This window comes from Carassius auratus, chromosome 21, assembly GCF_003368295.1.
Source record: "Carassius auratus strain Wakin chromosome 21, ASM336829v1, whole genome shotgun sequence".
NCBI classification, from domain to species: Eukaryota; Metazoa; Chordata; class Actinopteri; order Cypriniformes; family Cyprinidae; genus Carassius; species Carassius auratus.
The window spans coordinates 1,094,964-1,119,040 of NC_039263.1; the positions used below are offsets into that span (position 1 = coordinate 1,094,964).

The window sequence follows — 24,077 nt, forward strand, 5'->3', positions numbered from 1 at the left end:
GAAAGATAATAAAAAAGATTGTTAAATAAGTAAGATCTCCGACCCTAGTTTTCATGCACGTAGGCATTGACAGATTTTTCCTCAGTCTTAGAAATGATCTAATTTCCTTTTAAATGATTTCATTTATAAATAAATAAATAAATAAATAAATGAGTAATAAAGTGTACAATAATGTATAATCAAATCCTTATATTATAATCACATTGCACTTGAATAAAGTTAAAGGTGTAATCTGCAGATTGTCCAGCAGGTGACCGCATAAATCTGTCTTCTACGGAGCCTCACACATGGCATACAGGAAAAAAAGTTGGCTAAATCATGTGCACGATTTACTATTTCGTTCCCTCAATTTATAAATTGTCCGCACGATTTACTAATTTGTTCCCTCGATTTGCAAAATCGTGTAGACGATTTATAAATCGAGAGAATTAATTAGTAAATGGTGCAGACGATTTAGAAAATTGTGGGAATGAAATAGCAATCTAATGCAGATTCTAGTACATAGAGGGAATAAATGAGTAAATCGTGAGCACATTTTAGTACATCGAGGGAACGTATTTGTAAATCGTGCCTATATTTATTAATTTTTTCTTGCATGACATGTGCGGGGCTCCTTAGTCTTCTTACGATGCACTTGTTACGATGTACTCCAGAGCACTTGTTGATCTACAATGATTTTCAAGTGCTACTTAAAGCTGCAGTAGGTAACTTTTGTAAAAATATATTTTTTACATTTTTGTTAAACCTGTCATTATCTCTTGACAGTAGAATATGAGACAGATAATCGGTGAAAAAATCAAGCTCCTCTGGCTCTTCCCAGTGGTCCTATTGCCATTTGCAGAAAATCCATCGCTCCCGGTAAGAAATAACCAATCAGAGCTGCGGTCCGTAACTTTGTTTGTGTTCAAAATGTAGAAAAATGTATATAATAAGCGAGTACACCATGAATCCATTTTCCAAACCGTGTTTTTAGCTTGTCCTGAATCACTAGGGTGCACCTATAATAAGTGTTTATATTCGGACTATGTTAGATTGCTTCGGGGGTACCGCGGCGGAGTAACCCAGTATAAAAAAAACTTGGTTTTGATGCTTAATATTAACTACTTGAAATATAGGAAAAGTGTTTGCTTTTGAACCTAAAAGTAAAGTAGATTGATATTAAAATTGTCAGGTTAGGATTTTTTTTTTTTATATTTAATAAAATATTAATTAAAATAACAGTTTTCTATTTTAATGTGTTTATAAATGTAATTAATTCCTGAACATTTAACAACATTTGTTTGAAATAAATATTTAGTAAGATTATAAATGTCATAATTGTTCATTTTAATCAATTTGATGCATCCTTTCTAAATAAAAGTATTAATCATAAAAAAATAAAAATAACTTACTGACCCCAAAAATGTGTATATAGATATATAAATATCATCTGCATGAATTTACAGCTTTTATATTTAAGTAATCATCCTGGCTTCTGTTTAATACAGATTTTAAACCAATTGATTTTTATGAGAAAAAAGTTGTTCTCCCATTTTACCATAGCTGAAGTTTGACCACATTTACAGCTGCTTTATATGTGTTTGTGAGTATTTTGTGTTCATTGTAGATAGCCTCAAGCCCTCATTACATGTCATCTGTCTGTTCCATGGTGTTACATTAAATCTTCCTTTCTTTTGTCTACCCCACTCTTCTGGCCATCCTCCGGGTATGGCCATCAATGCCCTCATTCCCACGCTGTGTGTGTGCGTGCGCGTGTGTGTATCATCTTTTCTCTGCTCCAATAATGGCAGAAATCCACATCAGCATCTGCCTTCATTAAAAGTAATTACAGAGTCTTGCTCATATTGGGCTCACTCACAGACCCACATGAGCTGACTCAGGATCAGGGAGACCCCTCGACCCCAGTCAGTCATGTTCACTGGTCAATAAATAAGAACTAGCACACGTTGTAAAGCTTAAAACAACTTGTTTGTTGCCTTTCGTGTCATGCCTTGTTAAGACATCATGTGAAGAATGGCACTGAATGATTCGGTCAATCAGGTAGACCAGTTCAAACCAATAAATCATTGGCTTTGCTGATTTAAAGAATTGCCTCAGGAGTCATTTATTTTTAAAATACACAAATAGAAATGGAACCTCAAAAAAGTCAGGTATTTTTAAAAATAATTATCTAAATTCTACTATTTTTTTTTTTTAGATGCACCTTCTAGCACTTTAATAGTTTAGATGATCATTCTGTTAAGAGTTGTTTTTCATCCAAATCGGATCATTTCCTTTAAACTGACTTGAATAGTTCAATAGAGACATCAATAGTTTAGATTAATCTGAGCCATGTGTTCTGTTCACACTGGCAGAAAGGTTTCCAATCCAGATTTTAAAGAGATTATAGAATAGAATGTCAAGAAAGTCATTTATATCTGGTATTTTCACAAATAGATTCCCAAACCCTTGTTTTTAGGTGCGGAAACTGGCTGAAAAATTCTGATGTTCACAAATTTTATCAGAGTAGAACATAATGAAAGTCAATTATGTCTGGTATTTAAAAAAAAAAATTATTCCAGAAAGTTTTTTAGATTCACCTTCTTGCACCAAAGTCTTTCCTTTGAAATGACTCTAAACTGACTTATCAGTGGTTTAGGTTCATTTTAACCATTCGTATCTAACAAAAATGCTAGAGTTTTACAATATCTTCTGTACACACTGGTGGAGAAATTCTTACATTTGTGAATCGTCAATGGAATAGAACCTCAGAAACCCCAAGTTTTGAAACATTCATATACAGACCATGTCAATCATTCTGTTGAGACTCAATTTGTTTGTATCTAACAAAATGTATTTTGTATCTGGTATTTTTACAAATAGGCCTAGATTCCCAAACCATTGTTTTTAGATGTTCAAAAATTTGAATGCAGTACAACATATGTCTGATATTTTTAAGAAATATATTCCAAAATGTTTTGGCACCAAAGTTTTTCCTTTGAAATAACTTGAAACTGACTTAGCAGTATTAGGTTCATTTGAGTTGATTTGTATCTAACAAAATTTTACAATGTCTTCTGGTCACATTGGCGGAAATATTCCGATATTCACTAGAATAGAATAAAAAAAATATATACATATGTTTTTTTAGAGGCACCTTATAGAACATTAATATCCAGGCCATCATTCTGTTCAGACTTCATTTGTTTCTCAAAATCAAAGAGTTTCCTTTGACATCACTCTAAACTGATTTTTATCTACAGTTTACGTTCATTTGAGCCATTCGTATCAAACAAAAACAACCCCACTTTGGGAGGAAACTCTTCTTGGTGGAAACTATCACAACCTAGATTTAGTTGTATCAGTCCTCCAGTGGGTTTCACACAAACAGTGGGGTCATGAGGCGGAAATCTCAGCATTCATTTGGGCTTTTATTTACAACTTCCATTGCGGCCCATTTCTCTCTCTCTTTCTCACCGCTGCGCACTGAAAAGCAGAGTCTGGTTTCGCCCGCAGGCCATATGCCTTTGTCAGGCGTTCATCTCATCCCTTGTTCCGCCGTTCGGAAATTCCAAAGGTGAATTAAATACAGTATGCCGCCCCCATCTCCCTCTGCCCTCCTTTCTTTTACCTTTTTGTCCTTTCTCGGTTTACTGTTCGGCGTGAAATCGGACAGTAATATTTACTCTTCAGTGAATCAAAGGAGATGCTCTGCCTGTTTTTTTCCCCCCGTCTTGTGCACAAATCTGATACTTTTTCCCAAGACGCTCTGTCAAAGCGAAGAAAAGGCACTGTTCCTTTCTCTTTTTTATCCTCGTTTTGTCTGAAAAGGAGAAATGCAAAATGCAATAATGCGTCTGGTTGCATGAAACGGAGGGAGTGCTTGACTGACCCTCTTTGTGGAAAACATGATCTCTTTGGGCTTGTTCTCACAGGCAATCTATGTTGTGTGTGTGTTTTTTATCTTTATTTCTCTCTCTTCCTGCCTTACTTCTCTATTCCCTTTTGTATGTTCGTGGACATACAATCACAGGAGTCCTTCGTATGTGAGGATCTTTGTAAGTGGAATTGGGATGAGAGCATGTTTGGTTGGTGAAGTAAGTACTGGAATAAATATTTGTTAGGAAGCCTGGCGACTCTTTCCATTGAAACTCAACAGATGCTGAGAGTCGAAGATATACACAAAACCTTTAAAAGCAGATAAAAAAAATTCAGCTAGAGACTGACCAGTATTAAAAAATAAAAAAATAAAAAAACGGATACCACATATGTAAAACTATTTACTTAGCTTTTATTATTCAGTAATTAATAATCATTGCAATGAAAACATATGCATTAAATATGTATCAGTTTATAATTAATAATTAAATAATATTTGTTTAATTAATAATAAAAATAATAAAAAACAAAATCCATTTTTAGCCTTTAAATGAACCAAAAGCAAGGGACATGAACACGTCTGGTATTTGCTGACCTGTAACAGAATTCAAGGCAGCAATCTCAGGTGCGAGTGCCTCCATGTCTTTACCTGGGTCTCTAACGTTTCATTACCGCGGTAAAGACAGACAAAGTTAAACGCAGTGAAACGGAGAGCCTCTCAGTGCTGAAAAGAATCCATTGATGTAACGCTCACCGACTCGGAGATCAAAAGAAACTCCTCTGGATCAATTTTTCCTTCAATTCGGAATCTACCTTTTCTCATACCACTCTTTAATTAAATGGGGCATTGTTGTCTAGGTATGAAAAAGGGCCAATTCAGGCACGTCATAGCAGAGGAATCCAGACTGGCCCGTACCTGACCCCCCTCAAGACTACAGAAGCCCCCGTCTGTCCGGCTCGTCGGCTCACCTCCTCACTTCCAAAGCAGGTGAAGCATTAGCGACCGAGATGGACCTGTCAGATCTTGAGAACGAGGGAGTATGGGGCGAGGAAAGGAGGATAGATGTGTTCCCCCTCCTCAGGACGTGCCCGAGCGCCCTCCGCTCTTGCGGCGGGGGGGTGATACCTTGAGTGTTCAAAGCGGGAGTCTTAGGCAGAGAGACTTGTAGATCTGAAGGGCCATATGAAAGGCAAACAATAAGCAATCTGTTTGTCCACCCCAGCAAAACGGCACTCGCCTTTCATCCGCCGGCTCCCATTTCCGCGGGTCGCGACTTTCCTCAAACATCAATTACTGTTACGTACGCCGTTTGATCTCGGGGCTTCTCCTTGACATAGTATCAGGAGGCAGGAGGGGCTTATAGTGTGTGTGTGTGCTGAGACAATGCACCAATTGTGAGGGCCTTTTTCCTTTATTTTTCTACGCTTTGTATTCTGTATAAACAATCGTGTTTAGTTTGCGCAGTTTATTTGGACCTCACAGGAAATGATCTGATGCTTCTCCACCACTTCAGCGCTCCTACGTTTTCCAGAAACAAAGCTCAGAAGGACCCTTCCACAAAATCTTACCACTAACCAATGAAAGCAGTGTTCACTTTATCCGTCTGTAATCATTACATGTAGTTACACACACAATATACATATATATATATATATATATATATATATATATATATATATATATATATATATATATATATATATATATATAATAGTTTTTGTTGTTGTAGTTTTTTGCCTGATTTTACTGTAGACAGGGCTGGATCTGAAAAAAAAAACAAAAACAAAAGATGCTTGTCTTTTTTTTTCATTTATCTCTTCCTCCACTCCAGTCCAGCATATCCACAACTCGTATTTTTCTAAGTATGAATAATTTGCTAGTTTATTTGGCTTGCTGTCTGTCGCAGAAAGCCAAAGCAGTCGTGCCGTTGTTAATTTTCAGCCGCAAGCTCTCGATGGGGACCGCACGGCCCTCTGGGAGCAGAAGTGCCCTGTGCTTCCAAATCCACCCAGAGCTTGAGAGAGTGAGGATAAAGGAATTTTCTTCGGCCTTCTTTTCTGCGCTAGTTCACGTATTCCGTTGGAGGCTACATTTTTAATGAATTAGATCAAGGTGACATCCATTGTCTGAACCTGGGGAAAAAGACACAGGACGTGGGCCATCACTTCCTCCCAACCTGATTTGTGGGGAAAATTCGAGAGCGGTGTGCGAGAAGGCATCACATCGTCACTTAATGAATTACTTAATGTGTCCCTCCGTTGTTTAATTGAATTAATTAGGGGCCTAATTGGGCTGAGTGCTGATGGCTTCCAGGGCTGAGGAGCCCTTGATGAGAGGAGGGTTGAGTTCGGGAAGTGTGTGTGAGACAGTGAGTAACACTGGGAAATCCTCCTGGGACACACACACACTAGTACAAGACCACGACAGAAGGCCTTCTGGGAGTAGATCCCTCCCTTCTCTTCCAGAGGGCCACATTCTGCCGGTGGGCGGCAGTCACGACCAGTACTGATTAGGGATGTGCTAAACTATAGATTTTTAATATCAGTGACTTTTTGTGCTTTATCAACACTCTGAGGTAGTAAGTGAGCTTCCCTTTGATAAAATCTGATCAAATGAGACTCATGTTAATACCAGGTGACTTCCAGTGATTTCTGATAGCTGTTTACGTGACATAAGATCCCCTGAGACGGATGCTTTACCAGGTGTAAAAGGGGCCAAGCATGTTACCAGGTACACTTACCTCTCTCTCTCTCTCTCTGTGTGTGTGTGTGTGCGCCCCACAGGTCTGACAGCAGCAGCCATGGCTGAAGCTATGAAACTGCAGAAAATGAAACTGATGGCCATGAACAGCATGCACGGAAGCCAGAACGGTACCGAGTCAGAGAACGAGGAGCTGAACTCCAGTGCAGGTCAGAGTCACACACATACAAACATACTTTAAAAGGGCATGCAAACCTTTAATATTAGTTTTATTAAATAATTTTAAAGCGTGATTGACTTTTTTAGGCCTATCTATTATAGCTTCCACTGTTGTAGTTTGTAGATTCGCTATGCTCTTACAAATGCTTTGTGTTTGAGTTATTGCACCTGCCACAGTTCAGTAGAATCACTTGTGAGCTCCTCACCTGCTAATCAAACACATCGAATCCCCTGCAGCAGCAGAACACATCTCTGATGAGCCATTAGCTTGGACCAGTTTATGACTCACTACCAGCGCAGGCTATAGATATTCACAATATGAAAATAAAGAGCACTGTTAGGAAGCGTTCAACAATCTAATCACCTCAACACACACACACACACATGTGCGCACAGGCACGTGGCCTGAGGTAATGGGTTCTTGCCCACGCAGCCCTCTCCTTTCTGCTGAGCTTTATTGAGGCTAATGACGTCTTTAATGTTCCCCTCCTGACTGTGCATTTAGATTGTGATGTTACCATCACTTCACACACACACACACACACACAAAGTAAAATGTCATTCTTTATTATCACATTCAGCAACTGCGAGCACAGACACAAATGCCATCCGTTGTTATTGCCAAGACCAATAAAGCTTACTTACACGAACAACACACACATATGTGAACAGAAACACTGCGTGTGTGTGAATTTGTAGAGGGAGACATTAATACCAGCAATTCACTCCTCATATCAGTTCGCAAAGGTTTAAAAATTGCAGTCAAATGTGTTTAAAGATAAACGGGGAAAAAACAGACATAAAAACAGACTTATACACTACCGGTCACTACTAGTTTGAGTTTTTGAAAGTCTCTTCTGCTATTTGATATTTTCTTTTATTAAGGTTGTGAAATATTATTATAATTTTAAATAACTGTTTTTCATTTTAATATTTTAATAGTTTTGAGTACCACATGATCCTTCAGAAGTCATTTGAATATGTTGATTTGGTATTCAATTAGTATGGGTCACTGACTCAATTATTAATAATGGTTGTTATTATTAGCAATGTAGAATAGTTTTTTATTTATTTTTTTATTTTTTATTTTATTCCTGCTCAATGTTTTTTGTGAATTTATTTTTGTATTTGTATTTGTATTTATTTTTGTATTTTTGTACAGTATTTCTCTCTCTCTCCCCAAACTTTTGAACAATTTCCACAAAAATATTAAACAACAACAGCAGCACCAAATCAGCATATAAGAATAATTTCATACAGTATACAAAAAAAGTTATTTTATATCGTAATAATATCTGCAGATAAAATAAATGCATCCTCAGTTTAATTAGTATTACAAACTGTTAGTGTATTTGTACATATTATTCTATAAAATGGTTGTCATATCCACAATGTTTATTTATTTTTAATTTTTTACTGTTTTTTGTACACATTTTAGCAACATTATAACATAGAAAACATTATAAAAAATAATAATCACTAATTTCGGGGAGACATTTTTTATTCATTTTTTACATTTTTTATTCAGTTCTCAGTCCTGTCTAGTTTTATTATATTTTAGTTTAGGCTTTAGTTAGTTTCCAAGTGGTTAATATGGGCTGGTTAGAAAATGTATGTTTTAAACAGGGTGACTGTTTCCCAACCAGATATGACATGACAAGTTTCCAGTTGAAGTTATCGTTCAGTTCAGTTCAGTACAGAACACATCTGATATGTAATATACAGTAATGATTTTGGACAAGTGAGATTTCATTCAGACTATTCATTACAAGCAACCTACGAAATGTCTTTATGACACGCATATGTGTCAGCTGTTTTAGTCATCTAATGGTTTTTGATGAATTTGCTCTGTAAAAGCACCTTCAGATGTGGTTCATCCTATTGGAATGAATGACTGAACCGTCAGTTTATAACACGCTTCACCAAAAAGCTGCTCCGTGTAGATCAGCACTTGAGACTGTGAATACGAATCACCTTTGAATTCGGTCCATGCATGCGGAGAGAAACACACGGAGTGTGTGTAGTGACAGAAAGATGATGGCGAGAGAATAGAGATCAGGAGAGAGGAGGAAGAGCCAGTGCCAGGGGTGGAGAGAAGACGTCTGTCTCGCACTCAATCACACATCCTCTAATGTACTCTGGCTGCCGATAGAGCTAATGTTGATGATGAGAGAGATAGAGATGGAGAGAACTGCATCAATGGAAACTGAGAATCACACAGAGTCAAATTTCACTCGTGTTTGCGGATGTCAGCGTGCTGAGTGAACAACAGTCCCGGGCCGTGAAACATAGTAAGCACAGACCCAGCACTATAGGCGTTTGTTTGTGTGGTGTCAGATCTGATAAGCCTAGATCAACTCTTTCTTTTTGGGTTTGGCTTTTTTGGTTACAAATCAGGGTGCATTGCAACCACTTTACTTACAAAATGTCAAATATATTTATACAAAAAAAGAAGATATATATATATATATATATATATATTTGAAATAAAGGAAAATTTGTGCTTGCGGTCCATTGAAATATTAGATTTTTTTTCGGCTAGATGTGTATATGACCACCTATCCCAATATTGTATTAGATATATATACATATATTCTAATAAAAAAAAATTGCGCTAAAATGTTATTCTTTAATTAAACATGATTTCCGTAAATGAGTAGTTATGGGATAATTATGTCACTTTGTGTAAATATTACATTGATTAGCCCTAGAAAACCTGTTATGCTTTTCTTTGGTGATCATTGACTTTTTGTGGTCATATTCATACATTCATTGACTATTCATTCATTTTACCATAGTGGTAACAGGTAATGGCTACTTTGATTTGGAAGTTCTATATGACTGCTACTAGATATGCTACAATCATATGCAAATGTTGGAGATAAAAAATATGGGTAAAGTGGAGTAAGCAGAAAACAAATCTTTGATTGGGCAAAATATTTAGAGATATATTTTTGGTCCATTTTCCAGAAAGAACGCGCAAATGCTTGTTAGCTGGCAATAGCCATTTTCTCAATATGTGTTCTTGTTCGATCTACATCATGATCATCAATTGATGAAGTTAATTTTCAATACTCAATAATGCAAGTACCAAGAATGCATGAAATTACCCAGATGTACCCAGGATGCAATGAACATTTAAATTAAATATTAATATAACTGAATATTACTCCTTGTCATCACTCAAGAGATTTGTACTGCAAGCATGTGAGAGCATGTTTTGTTTTTAAAATTTATTTTTGCCATTTTTCTCCTTTATTTGAACAGTACAGAATCGAGTGGACAGGGAACTAAGCGTTCATTTGGTCAACTTTATAAAGTCCTACCATAAATGTGATCTCTAAGCTCACAGAGATTAAATAAAAGCCACAACAATTCCAACATGAGGTCTTTAATGAACAAATGAAGAGATTTTGTGAATGCCCAGCGCACGAACGGATGCGGGCTGAGATTTCGAGTGCCACTACTAGTTGTTATTTTTAATTGGATACTCCAAGCCAAAGCTATGGAGTTCTGAGGAACTTTGAGGAACCAAAAGGACGTTTGGGTTTTGGACCGGACTTTCTAAGTCTTCAAAAGCAAGCCATACCACCCAAAGTACATTGGATTTGTCTTTGATGCACATTGTTTGGAGTTGAGAGGTGGTCTTGGAATCTGATTTAGCTTTCTTGAATCCCTGAAGTTAAACAAACACCCTCTGAAGCAGTCCGACAACTTTAACCTCTTTCTCTTTTGCCTCGCTCTCTCTTGCGCGCCGCCAAGACACTGCTTGCTCAAAGTCCCGATGGCACTTTTTCCTGTCCCTTTTTTTTGTTTCTTTACATTCCCGCAAGATGTTTTGGGTTCCCTCCCCTCTCACTCTTGGTGGTGAGCCTTTTGCCTTTTTTGAAGGGGAACTTCAAAGGGGAAACGGCTAATCTGCGCTTTTCCTCCACTGTGTGGATTGTGCCACAAAAAGCCTGAGCTATCTGCAGCAGGCAGTCAGCACAGATAGGCTTGATTTCAATCTCCCCCCTCACTCAGTCCGTTCAAACGTTAACCCCACCCTCGCCGCCAGAGCGCATGAAAAGAGCACGGAATCAGAAAACGCAACAACGCACAGCGACGACATGTTTGACACGGGCCAAAGAGATTTGATGAAGTATTTGGCATGGAAAAAGACAGTCTGCCTTTTTTCCCCCCGAGTTTATCCAGTAGCACAAAGCATGCTGGAGTTTGTTCAACGACTCAGAGCCGGTGTGCGGTTTCTGCATTAGGCAGAGAGCGATGTTTGCGCTAATACGGTTGCAACAGAACTGGAGGGTGAAATGAGTTAATGGGGGCTCCTTGTGTCTTTAAATATAAATACAGCTCTGAAAACCCCTATTAACAAGAAAAAAAGAGGGCTAGAGAGAGGGGGAAAAAGAAAAGGGAGTAACATGTGTTTCTTGTCGGAACGGCGGTAGAAGAATGAGCAAACGAAAAGGGACTCATTGGTCTAATGGAGAACTGTCAGGGTGAATCACTGTCACAAATGACATCAGAAAAGAACTGATATATTTTTTTATAGGGCGACTGACAAGTTAAAAGAGAAATCCCATGCATTATTTAAACGGGCCCGGGAATCTGTCAGCCATGTGATTTGCCGCGTTAGCAAAAACCAGGTGTGTGCTGGAGAGAGAGAGAGAGAGAGAGAGAGAGAGAGAGAGCGCACATGCAGAGATTGCGGGACTCAGAGTTGTGTATGTTGCAAATCCCTAACTACCAAAGCGGTCAGCACTTTTATTTCTTCTTTTCTTTGTCTCTCACCTATCCTTTCATTTTGCCATCACACTTTCAAGAGTTTTTCTGTCATCAGAGAGCAACTGTCACTCTTATTAAATCAGATTAGATTGTCCTAGTGTTGCCTCAGAGGACGCCACACTCGCTCGTCTCTTTTCTCTCTTTCTGATTCTCAGGTAGCACTAGCTAAACTCACAAGCCAAGTCCCGAACAAGTGTAATATTTGAAATTTGTAATATGACCTGGGTATTTCTTGACAGTTTTTTTTTTTCCTGAGATTCACCATAAGACACTTTCACTGTTCTTACCTATAATCCCACTGTAACCGGAGACACTTCTCCCTCCTCTCAGCTCCCATAAATGGCATCATCTGATCTCGGCTAGCCCTTTGTTTTATGTAAAATATTGAGCGTGTCGAGAGCAAGAGGGATCAGTGTTGATCTTGTGGCTGAGGTGGGGGAGTATCGGTTTCCTGTATCACTCTAGCAGAGCACCTTCTGAACTCGGGTGCAGGGTCAAGGTTTTGTCTGGATGATAACTGGCTGTAGATGTGATTTCATGTTCTTTTTCAAACAGACACTCTCAGGGACTGACTATGGATGGTCTGTGGTTCGATGGTGGCTTGCGATGGCCATGCATATTCTAAATTAGTTTTTTTATTAGAGACTAAAATTGGATGAATGGTGTAGAATGATAAGAAACTGACAGTTTGCTGCTCAGACTCAAACCCATTTCTTCCATATGAGCACTGTGGCTCAATGCATCTGGAGTATTTGCACTAACTAGCCATTAACTGTTCCTTGACAAACCCAGTTTATATTATTTACTAATAAATATATATTTATTATTTATATCTTTTCAACAACAATTTAATTTAAGGTTAATATAAATAATGTGCATTTAAATGAACATATTTTATATAATTATGCTTATTTCTGCTGTTACAATATATGTAGTGACTATGAAGGCAGAATTACTTACTACTCTGCTGCCTAAACACATGTAGTGCTTTAAATATAATGGGTTCTAACGTAATTAATTAGGTGAAGAACCTATTTCAGTCTTTCAATTAGTTTTTTTTTCTTTTTCTCTTCCACTTACTTGATCTGCTCTAAAAGTTGTTAATCTTTGAGATACTTTTGCATATTCCAAGAGCTGTATGTTATAGTTTGACCCCTGATACACAAAAAAATCACTCCCAATATATCCATGTTTGACTTGTAGATACATTTCACCTGAGTAGTAAGTTCAGACAGGTCAGAGTAGGTCATTAATCAACTACTATCTTGTTCAACATCTTGTATGCAAAATCAGCAAAAGAAGTGGCCAGAATTTAAAAATAAGGAGCTGAAAGGTGTCAATACGGTTTAACATTATCATATTATCATGTTTTGTTACACATTATTAATGTGTAGCAAAAAGTATGCATACATTTAGCTTTTTAGGTGATCTTTACATTATAGACTGTCTGCTGTTATCATATTCATCTCTTTAGCCTGTCATGCTGACTTGTCAGAAATCTCCTCCAATCTGTGTCCTCTGACTGAAATGTTTGCCTGGACCCAGCCATCCAAAATTAATGTTTCATAAATCATCATCCCCACAGGGACAGGAGCTGCTTGCTGACCATTGCCGGAGATGAGCACATTTGAACAGACACACATATTTACGCTCACACTAAACAAGGAGGCATACTCACATAAATAAACATGTCAGGTATACCCCGTTTTAAAACTGTAAAAGCAAATACACGCACTCAAGCTTGCATGAAGCTGAACAGCTGAACACTCTACGTTCATGCATAAACCTGTGGAGCAGAGCTGCATTGATTACCCACTCTGTCCATCAGGATGCAGTCTGTCATATAAACAGATGGCTCATATAGCAACGGACCATATGAAGGACCTGCATTATCCTCACTCGACGGCCCATGCTTCTTCCTTCCACTCCTGCAGGTTAAACCCACTCCTGACTGCCTCTCCGTTACCTTGATTTCCAGATAACCATGCAGTCATCCTGAATTAATGTGTCATAGAGAATGAACTTCTTTTCAGGGATAAGAGAGATTCAATTAAATGTTATATGTATAGTGCTTTTTACAATACAAATCGTTGCAAAGCAGCTTTACAGAAAATTTATGTTTCTATAATATTTAGTAGTAGCTTATCAGTGGTGACTCAATTTATGTACATATGGCAGAAATGTACGGAGAAAACAATTTAAGATGTAATCAAACAGACAACGAACACTATTAACAGCAATTATTATGACGCAATCAAACTTATAGCAAAATTTGGTAGTTCTGTGTTGTTTCAGGGTTGGCATCATCTGAGATCCTCTGAGATATGCTGCATATTTCTTTTGGGGAAAACATGCTTCTTGAATTGCTTTCATTGGGCTGACTCAATTGATAAGAATTTACCCTAAAGGACAGACTTAAAGGAACAGTTCACACAAGCCCCTGGTCACTATGAACTCTCAACTAAGGCACAATCTGCATTACGATTTTGGAAATAAACTGTCTAAATAAAATAGCAGTGCGTGGCTTTGAAATGACCTGAGGGTAAGTAAATAATGAAAAAATAATACAAATTATTTCCGGGTGAACTATTCCTTTAAGTGCAAGCTTTTTGAATGCATTCAAAATCCTGCTGTCTACCTGAAGTGCTCAAAGTAGATAAATTCTCTCAAGTAATTTTCACCTTCCTCTCATCCAGAAGTGTGTGAACAAGTTAAGAGTGGCTGAGGAGTATGTAACAAAGTGCTTGTGAGTATGTGCTTGTGTCCAAAGCTTCTGTATTTAGTCTCAAACCCTCAGTTCAGCTAATGGGAATCCATCCCGCGTAATGACCCACAGTTCCTGTCGGTAATGAGATGTGGGAATTGCCAGTCCGTTCGACCAGATGATGCTGTATTAACGGACTGGGCCAAGCAGGACGGACGGGGGGCCGCCCAAAGCCCCAATGCCCCGCCTCATTTTTCATCCGGCTGACACCGAAGCTGGCGTAAGGGTCCGAAGGGGGATTGATTTCAAATGAGCCTAAAAATGACGTCTAATGAAAGCCCATAAAGACGTGGGGCTGTCCACTCCAAAACAGTCAAATGAGCCAAAGTCTATTGAGGATAGACACTTGATGAGTCCTTGCTTCTGGATGAAGATGGCTACTCATATCCTCATCTATGAAATTGTCTGACAAATGTATGCATTTACTGGTCAACACATATTGTCTAAGTCACATTTCCCAAAAGCACGGCACAAGAGAGTCGCCTGGGCCCCCATCTTTGGTGGCGCTCATTGATATGTAAAAGCGGGGTGATATCAAAGAGACATCTTTTCAGGCTTTCTCTGAAGCAAGCACTACTTATGATCAAAGGCTATTCGCCGTAAACCGTTCAAAGAGAACAGAGTTCTCTGATGGCCATTAATGTGTGTCTGTGATAAGGGTAAGTGAAAGACTGTGCCATCTTATGCAGCACAAAAGGCCCATGAGAAACACAATATAGGACTCCGTTAGAGAGGATGATGAGATGTTGAATATTCAGCCGTAGGTGAAGGTATAAATATGATGTTCATTATTGAGAGGCCTCTGCAAGAATAGTAACTTATTTACCAAAGCAGTGAGATTCAGAAGCTCACCTGGGTTTTAAGGATTCATCCTTGTTTCTATTTTCTAACTTTTTGTCTCTTGGTGTTCAGCAGGGCTCTATCATTTGTCCACTCACATTATTCCTTGTTCAGTAAAATAAATGGGACTTGTGTGTAAAACCCTTATCAAATTAGTTTGCACTTATTCTGAATTAAGAATTAAGACTAAAATTTAGAAATGTGAGAAAAACTATTTTGCACAAGCATCTTTTCTGTGCACACATTTATAAGCGAATAAGACCCTTTTATCTTGGCCTCTCTGCCCAATCCAGTATACCATTTTCTCATACGGTGTTTTGCCTTCTGTCAGTGTAGAAATGGGCTTTCGCTGTAGCGTTCACTCCTTTCAAAGTAGTGTGTCTCCTCCAACCTTCTTCCTACTTCTCACAGCAATTAACACTTCATTAAAAGAGCTCTTTAATCATTTTCACTTCCAATTCAAACACTTTTACGTTGGGCCTCTTGTGGATTGCTCTCTCATTGTTCAGGGAGGGAATTAATGACTTAAAATTTATATGTTTTTCCCCCTTGATCGCTCTCCTTCATTATTACTTCTTTGTTATTCCGTGTAAATAGATTTTTTTGCACCCCAAACTCAAAGCTCCATACTTTCCTATGGGGCTTGGAGTGGAGGTGTTTTCATAAACTTGTAAAGACATCCATGCTTTTGTGTCTTCTTAGTCATCACAACATGTCTTCTACAAAGCTGTTTGCAAGTAAGTCGCTCTGCCTAATAAGATTTGCTGTTGCTCTGGGCCGAATCTATCCAACTGACCAGGGATGGATGTTAACAGTTAGATAGCAGTATTGCATTAGGTGCAACATGAAACAGGAGCACATTTGAGGTGAAGTGCTTTCCAGAAGCAGCATAGCAAGGTCTGATAGCGAATGCTCGGTAGTCATATACCCATGGGCTAAGATGTGCCAGCTCTGTAATCTAGTATACTCTGCATTATTTTGGTCGCGACAATATATTAGGCAAAGACCCATCACATACAGCTACTATATGTGTGGTTTGAGGAAAAAATACAAACGAAACACCGTTGGCCAAAGTTTTCTAAATGGTTTAAATATATATATCAGAGATTTTGGTGAATTGTAAATGTATAAAACTGTCACTAGCTACAAAAAAAAAAGACTTTACAATGGAATTGTGCATTAGTAAAGTCTTTTTTTTATCCCCATCTGTGTTCATATATTTATTTGTTTGAAACAAAAAAATATATATATTTCCCCCAGTGATTCAACTTGCCCCTAATGTGGGGTAAGTTGTGTCACTGCCTGGACAATTTTTTATGGCCTTAAATTATAGTTGCTTTCTTCAAACTGAGTTGATAGCTGACTTCCTTAGATATAAGTTAGTATATACTTAGTTTTACCTCATTCCTCCTTACATAGAGGGCAATCTGAAAGTGGCACAGCCTATCCCCACCCTCTCCTACTGTCCTGTGTCCTTTATTACAGTATGTGTTGTTACCTGCTTGCATCATGTAGCACAGCACAGATCATTCACATATAGTGGGACTGAATGGGGATCCACGCATATGTCGCATCTCCATGGCGGCTGAAACTGATGTATAGTCTTGAAGGTTGTCCTCCTCAGGGGACTTTAGTGTGTGAGGTGTGTCAGGGTGTGTGTGGGGACATCTGTGCGAAGCAGGGCGGATACTGCGGGGAAGCCAGCCAGAGGGGTGTCTGGCACAGGGTAGTTGGATATAGAGAGCTCAGCGGGTGCCCCACAAAGCACTGAAAACACACTGCCACTCACAGACGCATGTACACACACCGCCATCAGCCTCCTAACCTTAAAACATGTACGATAGACACAGATGTAAACCGTGTCTGATCCAGTATGTTACACACAGACAAGATATCCTTCCAGACTTCAGAGATGACAGTTATGTCATTCGACATACTGCAACATATTTCAAATAAAATCTCTAATAGGGTTAAAACCAGGTGCAGCATCAAACACAAACTTAAAAAAAAACACATTTTCATGAAAGAGTTCATTTATATTATACCATTTAATTTCAAACATCAACATATTTATCCGAATTTTATTCATTTCAATGCACCAACATTTTTGTAGATTTTTATAAATACAATATTCATGTTATATCCATTAAGCAATATGACGCCTTATGTTTTAGCAATATATTTATTCATTTATTTATTTATATAAAAATATAAGGTAAAGTTAAGTTATAAGGCAAGAAAGAAGTCTTATATGAAGGTCATCTCTGCACACCCGTAAGCTGAAATCCACAGCAGTGAGATGAACGGAAAGGCAGATAACCTGTGCTGTGGATGTCAGCCCAGCGTATTTGTCATTAGCTTGGATTTGCATGCACCTTGTTGAGCACGGGGTGACGTGGCGGGGGGGTGACGCTCGGAAGGGGGGAGGGCGGGAGGGCTTGAGTTTGGCCAAAAGCACAGCTGTACTGCCTGCCATACTGATTGCCTCTCCTTCTCTCGCCCTCATTTATCTTCATTTCTTCCCAATTACACCAAATTAGCAATAGTCTCAGTTGCATTACCAACTTAATCCCCCCCTTTTTTGCGGGCTGCATTATGCGGTGGCAGATGATTCCTTGGCGGGAGTCAGGGTAAACAGCCATGAAAATGCCACCCCGGCAGATGGCGAGGCCCACAAGAAATATGACAAACAGAGTGCCAGCGTGCCGTCCTCTGCCCGTACCCGCTACAAGCTGTTAATGCGCTCCCGGACAGTTTGTGTGTGTGTGTTTGTGTGTATGAGACTGTAAGGTTTGCTGGCATAACAATATTAATGAATGCGTGTGTGTGTCGCACAGTATGTTTAGTTTTAAATAGACGGCAGAACCAAAGCAACACAGTGAGTTTTGTTGCTCAACATGATGAACACGTATGACTTTGTCACTTGAAACGTACTCTCTGACCCTTCCGGCCAGTACTTCTGTACTCTGTTTAACGTTGGTTCTTGACGGTGTGCACTGACATGCAACACATAATTCAACACTAATATGACCTTTTACTCGAGATGAGGTAGACCTTAACCATGTCAACTGTAAATGAAGTTAAAATGCATTATAATATTTAAAGGTTTGTGTGTCATGTGTTTTGATGCATTATCCTTTCAAAAGAATATATGGAATTATAAATATAAGTAGATATAGAAGTATAATGATGCATTATAACTATAGACACAGTTATTCATGAGATCATACAGGTGCGTTAAAAGGCATAATTAATTAAAAATATTAAATAGTTTAAAAGACCAAATCAAACCTGGTATAAACTTGTGCAAATAATTAAATTCACTTTTGGTGTGCACACACGATTAGGAGGATGGATCAGGAAGTGCTTCATTATGATGTGGCTCAACTAATGGAGCTTTCGGCGGGACCCCACCGAATAGGGGTAACATTTGAGAAACCTAATTAATAATTAGGCATTTTATTGTCACACTTGTCTAGCCCATGTTGTGACACAAGTATCAGAATCCTGTCCGTTCTTGAGTGTGAGATGTTAAGCCCAGGATGTTGTTTGGGCTGGTGTAAACACACACGCACACTTGCTGATTTTTCACTGACCAAAGGCATAAACATACACACACTGTTTACAGTCCCATACACTGACAGGGCCAACATCAACACATGTGACCGCTCAAACGGGGGCCTGAAGACCCTAAACCCATCAGGGGCCCAAACAACACGGCCGGGAAGATGATTCACAGGCCACAAAAAAAGTAATGACCCACCCAAAAACACTGGAATATTTGTATATTTCTCTGATCAAAGCTTGCTTGCTCTTGTTTTGATCTGTGTCATTTTCTGAGCCATATTTTGTGCTTACTAATGCCGTGAGCCTTTTAAGACACCATACTTTTGACCTCAGTGCTAATGCGCTGCCCAGCGTTATATTATTCACAGACACGCATGTACTTGAGTCTCCAGGCATTGAACGGAGGGACTGTGTAGGTGGAGGCAGGCTTAGGTGCCAGATGGTGAGGCTGACTGGCCAAAAAACACTCCAATTCAGTGGCTTAAATGAAGATCTTTTCCCACAAATAAAGATTCAGGACTAGTGGTTGATCAATATATTATTGCTAAGCCCTACATATTGGCTGATAATTGCCTTTTTTTTTTTATTGACACCAGCCAATATTTTTTCTGTTTAAATGAATGTAAAAAAATTAATTTTGACAGAATTTAACAGTTCTATGTAATAAAGTGCAGCGGCACTCTGGAAGCATTTTTTTTCATGGCGGCTCGCTATTTACATGACGGAATTTGTTGACGGAAAAGCTAAATGCTTCTCAATCAAAGAAACCGATCTGCTCGTGCTCAAAGTTAAAGCGCATGAGCAGATCATCTACGGGACAAGCAGGCATCCACCAAAGCTTCCCAAGGTGAAGAAGGCATGGGATGAAGTAGAATTTAATTCATCATAAGTAGTAAGGCTGATTTGCAAATAGGTAGCCTAATTCTAATACACGCAATGGCTATGCATCTTTACATTTTTATATTTATGTAGCCTACACAATAATATTCTTTTACACTGTAATCCTTTTGTTTTTAATATTTGGCAAGTTGGTGTGATGTGCATCCCTGTGTGTAATAAGCAAAGTCAACGCACACTGTGGACAGGCACATTTTCTACCAACGTGTTCTTTTAGTAACAAAATAAATATTGCGCCATTGACTTTAGACTTTAGACCAGGTTTGAGTTGGTTTATGGTGCAGTCTGTTTTCAGCTCCTTAAAATAGCAATGTGCATGAACACACCTCTTTTTTAGACCGGCACGCCCATGGGTGCACAAATGGCCGCAAATGCATTTGCTAATTAAACGATGTGGCGCTGGAAAATAACAAACACACTTGCACACTGCGCCTTGTGTATGATAGGGTCCTGTGATTTGAAAAAATTTAAAAGTTTTTTTTTTTTAAATTGGTTTTAATGAGGGGGGAAACTACAATGCCATAATAATTAAAAACATGGAGAAATGGAGAAATATAAAAATATTATTTGTGTCTGCACCAACATATGTGTGTGTATTAGTGTAGTGCTGTGAACTAATTTTGTAGATTGGAGATTATTTGCAGAATCATGGTTTTTCATCATTAATTTTGCTGTTAAACATGATGATTCTTAAAAAAAAAATAGGTTGAAATAATGCTGTTAGCACTCTAAATCGTGCATTTTAAAGTCCCACTTTATTTAGTGTCCCTAATACCTGTGTACTTTCATAGTAACTAAATGTGTGCGTAGTATGTAACCACAGTGTAAGTACACATTGATACATAGTATCTACGACTATAATATTTCTGTAACTACACACATGTAACAACCGCTCAGAATGGTTTGTGCAAGTACAAATGTGTAACAGGACATTGGTAACAATATTTTTTTTCACTTCACTAAGTACTTGTGTAACAGGATGTATAAGAGTAATTGGAACAATTTGATCCAGGGGGTGGAGATGGGTAGGTTTAGAGATATGTAAAGTTGGAGGAGTTGGATCTCAAGTTGGATTTGGTGCACCACTGTAATAACAGAGTACTTACATGGTAACTTCTCAGGAACTGTCCACTTAATATAAAGTGTAACCAATCATAATTTATATGTAAACCCTAACTTACTGACCGCTGTTGTGTAACATCAGAGTAATTACACGATAAAGTGAATATAAAGTGTAACACTTTCTTTACCAGAAAGTGCTGTTAGTCCTATTACACATTTGTACTTCCATTAGCAAAAAGTGTTGTTACCAGTGTCCTGTTATACATTTGTACTTATACACACCATTCAGTGGGTTGTTACATATGTGTAGTTACACAATCATTAGAGCTGTAGATACTATGTACCAATGTGTACTTACACCGTGGTTACATACTATGTACACATCCAGTGACTATGATAGTATACAGGTATTAGGGACACTTAATATAAGTTGGGACTGCCTACTTCCAACAGCAACAGATGTATATATTTATTAAATCCAATTTGTCACAAGTTCATTTGGCTGCTTGTTTTATGTGGCAAATGGATTCAGAAAAGAGCAAAAACTCTACTAAAGACCTGATTTCTGGATCAATGCATCATCCAGACTTTCACTTGGCCACTCCAAAACCTTGTTTTTCTTGAGCCATTCAGAGGTGGACTTGCTGGTGTGTTTGGGATCATTGTCCTGCTTGAGGTCACAAACTGAAGACCGGACATTCTCCTTCAGGATTTTCTGATAGAGCACAGAATTCATGGTTCCATCAATTATGGCTTGTAGAGCTGTGCGTCCACATCAAGCAATATTACTCTGTTCCAGAGCATTTGCATGACTGCCAGCCTTGAGTGGTAGTCTTACTAGCCAATAGAGTGAGCGGACCTCCGTTCTCCCCAATCAGCTCTGCTCTAGCCAACTGTGTAAATGCCCACCATTTAATAAAACAAAAACAAACGGAAAGCAGAAGAGAGAGTGGGATAATGGTGTCTACAGGGACAGATCAATAGTTAGGCAAATTAAAACTAAGGAAAATGTTATGTAACTTAAGCTTCGAAAAGACAGACAACAAACAAAAAAGATAATTTGCGAGAGCTGCGTCACAATGCATATCCCTTTTGCATGTTCGCTATTCCTTATTCAGAAGACCGCACATACAGACTGTGTCTTTGAATGCTTCTCATACTCGCTCCACTCTTACCCACGTGGTGCGAATTCTGCGCTCTATCAGAAAATCCTGAAGGAGAATTTCGGTTCTTCCCTGCACCGCAAATCTCCACGAGTGCATCTGGCAGTATGGATGAGGCTCGATGTACGCGCGCAACCTGCGTTGACTCGCGCCTGGCTCTGCGTTTACAACTAATGTAAATTCAGTCTAACTGCTTGCTAATTTCACTTGGATGAAATTAAACTTTTTGCACATTTTCCACTTGTACTTAAAAACCCAAATACAATGTAATGTAATACTTTAATAATTTACTAAAGAAATACAGTTCTTGTGAGACAATTCTTTGTGTTCTTTTTGGTCAGCGGTGGCTTTTGCCTCAGAACACTCCCATGGGTGCTGTTTTTGCCCAGTCTCTTTTTTATTGTTGAATCAAGAACACTGACCTTAATTTAGGCAAGTGAGGCCTGCAGTTCTTTAGATGTTGTTCTGGGTTCTTTTAAGACCTCCTGGATGAGTCGTCGTTGTGCTCTTGGAGTAATTTTGGTAGGCCAGCAACTCCTGGCAAGGTTCACCACTGTTCCAAGTTTTCTCCATTTGTGGATAATGGCTCTGACCGTGGTTCGCTGGAGTCCCAAAGCCTTAGACATGGCTTTATAACCCTTTCTAGACTGATACATGTTAACTTTTTTGTTTCTCATCTGTTCTTGACTTTATTTAGATCACGGCATGATGTGTTGCATTTCATGCATGTTTAATTTTGTCAGACAGGTTCTATTTAAGTGATTTCTTGATTCAACAGGTCTGGCAATAGTCCGCCCTGGGTGTGGCTAGTGAAATTCAACTCAGCGTTCTAAAATAACGTGGCTAATCACAGTTCTTTCATGATTTAACAGGAGGGGGCAATTAATTTTTCACGTAGGGCCAGGTAGGTTTGGACAACTTTTTTCCCTTAATAAATGAAACCATCATTTAAAAACTGCATTTTGTATTTACTTGCATTAGGAAGGGGGCAAAAACCTTTTCACGCCACTGTATGTGCAAATAAAAATAACTGTAGCTGTAGTTTCTGTAGCTCAAATGGCAAAGCATGGTGCTAACAACACCCGAGGCTCCCAGGAGCTCACATAGTGATCAGATACCTGGAATGAACTGTAAATAACGGCAGAGAGCGTGTGACTGTGAGTGTGAGTCAGACGGAAGACTATATCCGGGGTGAGGTTGATCACAGAAAACACTGAGGTGTTAATGATTTAGATACAAATGCTTGATAGGTGTATTAGTTGACACAAATTCCCAAGACTTAATGCTTATCAGTTTGAGTTTTATATCGCGAGCGGAGAACAGCGTTTCTTCGCACGTGCCCACAGATGCGTGTCGCAATTACAGCAGACTTTTTAAAAAGGAATTCAGTTAACCAGCTCTGTCAGCGTGTGGTTAAGGAGCATCGCGGTGATGGACACATTCTCAAAGCATGACTGACGGCTGGACGGGATGCCGAAACACAGACACTCTCCATCTCTCGTGCTTGCTCACTCTTCCTCTATCTCTACTGGCTGGCATCAGTTTTAGGCTAATTACTTTAGCAGCCAACACTGGAGGAGATCTTGGATTGAACCCAAATGGGCCATCAGCACCAGAGCTGTGGATAGTTCAACTCCACACTCACTGTGATATACTGCATGCTGTCTCTCACACACATAACACACGCTTGCAAAGTCTTTTACTGCAGTTAGCCTGTTACAGAGGTCACAGAATTGACTTATGGGATACATGATGAAACTGAGATATGCCGCTTTAAAAGTGTGGAGATGTGCTCATTGTCATTATTACTAAGTCTGTTTAATGATGTAGAGGAACACAGTGAGACAAACTCATGCATAAACGTGTATGCGGAAGTTTCCTCAGTTGAAGGCACATCTCCCATAGATCAGAGGTGGGTAGAGTACCCAAAAACTTTACTCAAGTAAAAGTAAAAGTAATTCTAGAAATATTTACTCAAGTAAAAGTAAAAGTACTAGTCTTGAATAGTTACTTGAGTAAGAGTAAAAGAGTATCGGATAAAAAATCTACTCAAGTAGTTAGTTACTAGTTACTTTGGGTCATATATACGGAGCCTTTTTTTTATTTAGATATATAGATAAAATGTATGTAATGTATGTGTGTGTGTATACATGTATATATTTCATCAGCCTTTACTCCAATTTATTATAAAACCCTGTCTGTTTACTTAAGTATCAGGTTTCAT

The 24,077-nt window shown here is 38.7% G+C and overlaps 1 protein-coding gene across 2 annotated transcripts in view; it reads left to right on the top strand.

Annotated features, from left to right (window-relative positions):
- LOC113038169 (dachshund homolog 2-like) overlaps positions 1–24,077 on the top strand; it is a 136,949-nt gene that overhangs the window by 82,938 nt on the left and 29,934 nt on the right. For both annotated transcript variants that reach the window (XM_026195402.1, XM_026195403.1), the window contains exon 3: positions 6,643–6,768. In XM_026195402.1, coding sequence (XP_026051187.1) covers positions 6,643–6,768 — 126 coding nt within the window. The remainder of the gene's footprint in view (positions 1–6,642; positions 6,769–24,077) is intronic.